The 4,166-nt window shown below is 61.0% G+C and overlaps 1 protein-coding gene across 1 annotated transcript in view; it reads right to left on the bottom strand.

Moving 5' to 3' along the window:
• Positions 1-4,166, bottom strand: part of AFAP1L1 (actin filament associated protein 1-like 1) — an 11,963-nt gene that overhangs the window by 3,152 nt on the left and 4,645 nt on the right. Inside the window, 10 exon segments of the mRNA XM_009318562.1 lie at positions 604-732; positions 997-1,175; positions 1,403-1,567; positions 1,764-1,781; positions 1,784-1,877; positions 2,011-2,089; positions 2,487-2,632; positions 3,062-3,273; positions 3,760-3,912; positions 4,060-4,153. Coding sequence (XP_009316837.1) covers positions 604-732; positions 997-1,175; positions 1,403-1,567; positions 1,764-1,781; positions 1,784-1,877; positions 2,011-2,089; positions 2,487-2,632; positions 3,062-3,273; positions 3,760-3,912; positions 4,060-4,153 — 1,269 coding nt within the window.

Genomic DNA, 4,166 nt, shown 5'->3' with positions numbered 1-4,166 from the left:
AAGGCTCTGGGAAGACCTTATAGCAGCCTATCAGTACTTAAAGGAGGCCTATAAGAAAGATGGGGACAAACTTTTTAGCAGGGTCTGTTGCGATAGGACAAGGGGGAATGGTTTTAAACTAAAAGAGGGTAGCTTCAGACTAGATATAAGGAAGAAATTTTTTACAATGAGGGTGGTGAAGCACTGGCCCAGGTTGCCCAGAGAGGTGGTGGATGCCCCATCCCTGGCAACATTCCAGGTCAGGCTGGACGGGGCTCTGAGCAACCTGATCTAGTGGAAGATGTCCCTGCCCACGGCAGGGGTGTTGGACTAGCTGACCTTTAGAGGTCCCTTCCAACCCAAACTAGTCTATGGTTCTATGATGCTCTCCCCTCTGCCCACCCAGCCCTGCACCTCCCAAATCTCCCTGCAAGCTGGGCTCATGCCAGCAGCGAGTGCTGCTGAGCTGGGCCAGCCTGGCTGCAGGGGACCCTGGCAGTACCCCTTGCTTTTCGGGTAGGGAGCATCCCCAGTCCCCAAATTTCATGGTCAAGGAATGGAGATGGGATGAAGGATGAGATGACCCCAGTGGGGCCAGGGAGGAGTGGGGGAGTGAAGCAGGACCTTGGCCTTCCGCAGCACGTTTCCCTTGTTGGCAGGGAGGATGGAGGGACTTCTCTTCCTCAGTTCGGCTGCACAGTTAACGGGGACCAAGTGCTCAGCGGGGCTCCCGTTTGGCTTGTTTGCAGCTTCCTGTGGAAAAGGGGGAGAAAGAAGGAGGAGGATTTAGAAGACCCAGGGAGCAGGAACAGCCAGGGAAAAAAAAAGGCACAAACTGTCATGAGGTCAAAACTGATGTGGCCAAACCTAATTGACGCTTTGCTTCCCATCTCTGTCCACAATGGGACAAAGCAGCAGGGATGTCCCTTCTTCCCCACGTGCTGCTCCCCCCGCCACCCCAAGCACCATTGCTGGAGGAAGCCAGAGCCGCGAGAGCAAGGAAGAAGGGGTGCATACCCCATTCTCAGCCTTGCCGGTCACAGCCAGCCCCAGGGCCGGCCCTCCTGCCAATGACTGCTTCAGCCGCTCCTTCACTTCCGTCAGCTTGAGCTCCAGGTCAACACGGCGCTCCTCCTTCTGCCGGCACTGCTCCTCCAGCACCGACACCCGCTGCTCCAGGTCCTGCAGCTTCGACCCTGCTTGCACAAGCATGCCCAGCTCAGCACGAAGCTACCCATCCTCCTGGATAGGGACGCTAGATGGGGCTGCCAGCCCTGCAGTGCACTGCAGCTAGCTCTGCTCATGGTCACAATGCCACCGCCAGCCCAGCGTCCCCATCCCACCCTGGCTCTGCAGCCTTCCCCCCCATACCCAAGTGCCTTTGAGCATCCTCAGCTGCAGCACTCGGATGGCACCAACCTACCTGTGCTGCCCTTCATGGCTTCCCGCAGCTCTCGCTTCTCTTTCCGCAGCAACACCAGCTCACTACGGATTGATGCTTTCTCCTTCTCCAGCTTCTCCTTCTCCGTCAGAAATCGCCTGGCGTCCTCCTCGGCCCGGTTCTTCCCGTACCTGTACTGGTTGGCATCTGCATGCACAAGGAGAGCCTGTCATGAAGGCTCTGGGCCCGACTGCACCGATGCCACCCACGGTCCAGCTGAGCTGGCGCAGCACAGCCCATCACCCGTGTGCTGGAGCCAGCCAGCCCCCCTTGGGGGAACAGTGTCCTCCTGCACTGGCCAGGGTCCCCCCACAGAGGTTTGCGGCTGAGGACCCCCACTCACTCGACGCGTGCCTCTTCACTTGACTTGCGGGTCCACCCGCCGCGACTTCTCGCTGCAGGAGGAGGCATGGCGCTTCACCTGGGCTCCTGCCGGCCGCCCTGGCTCCTTCTCGGCCTGCGGCAGGGGCGGGAGGGAGAGTGTGCTGAAACACCTGCAGGGCCATTGGGGCCCAGCCAAGGCTCCCTGGGGCATCTTCTGTAGCCTGGCCACAGTGATGAGAGAGGAACAGCCCCTGAGCCGCACTCACCTGAACCTTCTCATAGGGGACATCATCGTACACCACACGGGAGGAGTCTGGCCGGTGGTCCTGGGAGGAGCTGGCCCACCTGCGGGAGGAGGGATGTGGTCTTCCTTTCCAGGACATGCCTGCCAGCCCCCCCAGTGAGCCCTTCCATCTCAGAGGACTTCCTGCATTGCTTTCCCAGCTTCACTCACAAGCACTCTACCCTACCCTACCCTACCCTACCACATGTATCCCTTAAGTCCTTCATCAGCATTGATGAAACACCTTCTGCTTTCCATCCTGCCCAAGGGAAACTGCCTTGCTTCAGGAACTGACAACCCCTGGGACACCAGCTCTCCCCGAAATCACAGCACAAACCATGGCCCAGCCCGTGCCTTTTCTAGGGAACACACAAGGCTGAGGATCACCATCCCCAGCCCAACACTCTACCCCCGGCACAGCCCCTTCCCAGCCACGGCACAGTGGGAGGACAGCCTTACAGGTAGGAGTGCCTCACAGCCGTCACTATGTTGGCAATCGTCTCCACATCCACGTAGTCGTAGTGCAAGGCTTCTGGTGCTGTCTGCGAGCCTGTCTCCACCAACAGGAGACCCAGCCAGCGGCCCAGGTCTTCGGAGCAGCTTGCCTGCAGGAGAGAGAAAGGGTTGGGGTGCATGCCCAGCTCCTGGCCCCTTGCTCTTGCTCCTGCCTCCCGACGCAAAGCCCTGCTGTGGAGAAGGGCCGTCCGACACGAAGCGTGTGTGCAAGACTTAGGAGGGTCCAAGAGAAACCACACAGGCCCATGCAGGAGGTCCCAGTCTCAAAGCCCCAGCCACCCCCTGCAACCTGCCTGCTTCAGCCCCGCCAGCCTCCTCCCTGCCTCCAGCCTGCAAATACCTGTGTGGCTGCCCCCGGCTCACCCAAACGATGCCCTGGGCTTCCTTAACATGCAGGGGAGGGGAAAACAAGGCACCACTTGCATGCAAGCATTGATCATCACAGGAGATGCTCCCCCAGCTTGGCAACCCCCTCCTCACAGGACTGGCACACCCTGCCCACCCCACTGCCCACTCACCTCCAGCGCCGCCACCTCCTGCCCGTTGCGAAGGATGCGGAAGGCGAAGGGGTGTTTGGGGCCCAGCCCTGGGACCACCTCGCAGCCCCGGAGGATGATGGCGTTCACGTGGGTCCGCAGGTCGGTGCGGTCCTTGTGGAAGTAGAGGGTGTTGCCCTTCAGGCGACACCAACGCTCCTTCCAGCACTGGTTAACCAGGACGCTGAGGTAGCCTGGGGGGTGACAGGGCCAAGGGAAGGGTCTCTGTGCCTGCTCAGCTGGACCTCGGGCAGGCTTTAACGAGACAGGGCTGCTCAGAGATTACGGCATGGCTCCCTGCTTGTTTGGTCCTTCTGTGCCTCAATTTCTCCACAGAGAGCCAGCTGGGACCCCTGGACCCAGCTGAGGTGCCAGATCAGTGCCACACAGTCACCTGAGCCCATTTTCTGGGAGGACATGGGTGACCCCTCTCCCCCTCCCCACACACCACGGGAATTTGCAGAGCTGGGGCTGGGCTTCATTTTGTAGCCTGAGGCAGTGTCACAGCCCTCCAGCAGCTCGGTGAACTTGCCCCCACCCCACCACCCCCTTACCTCCCACCTTTTCCCTTACCTCCCACCTGCCCCCCATATGGCCAGGCTGGGGGAAGGATGCTAGCTCCCCACCGCTCCTGGCCCTGCACAAGCCGAGCCCCGTCTCTGCCCCCGGCCCACACGAACCGCAGCAGGGGATGTCCTCCTCAGTGGAGGAGGTCTGCGTGTCTTCGGGGGAAGGCTTTTTCTTGGAGAAGCTGATGATCCTGGTGATCTTCTTCCCCGCCGCCCGGCTCATTGAGCCCTTCAGGTCAGCCAAGCCGCTCTTTTTGCCTTTCCCTGGAAGAAGAACAGGGTATCTGTGTGCCCCCGGCGCATGTCATGGCATCCCCCCTCACCGGGAGAGGATGCTCCCCAGCTGTGGTGCACACAGCCGACCCCCCCGGACAGCGGGACAGCCCGCCTGGCTGGGGGCAGGGGCCGTACCGTGCTCTCCGGGCTCTCTGCGGGCCGCTGGGGAGCCAGTCTCACCCGTGGCCACACTGTCCGAGTCGGAGGTGTGCTTCTCCTGCGCCAGTCGCTGGGGGGGGATC

Source organism: Pygoscelis adeliae, unplaced genomic scaffold, assembly GCF_000699105.1.
Source record: "Pygoscelis adeliae isolate BGI_AS28 unplaced genomic scaffold, ASM69910v1 Scaffold42, whole genome shotgun sequence".
NCBI classification, from domain to species: domain Eukaryota; kingdom Metazoa; phylum Chordata; class Aves; order Sphenisciformes; family Spheniscidae; genus Pygoscelis; species Pygoscelis adeliae.
The sequence above is the reverse complement of the archived record's forward strand: the minus strand, read 5'-3'. Positions and strand labels throughout refer to the sequence as shown.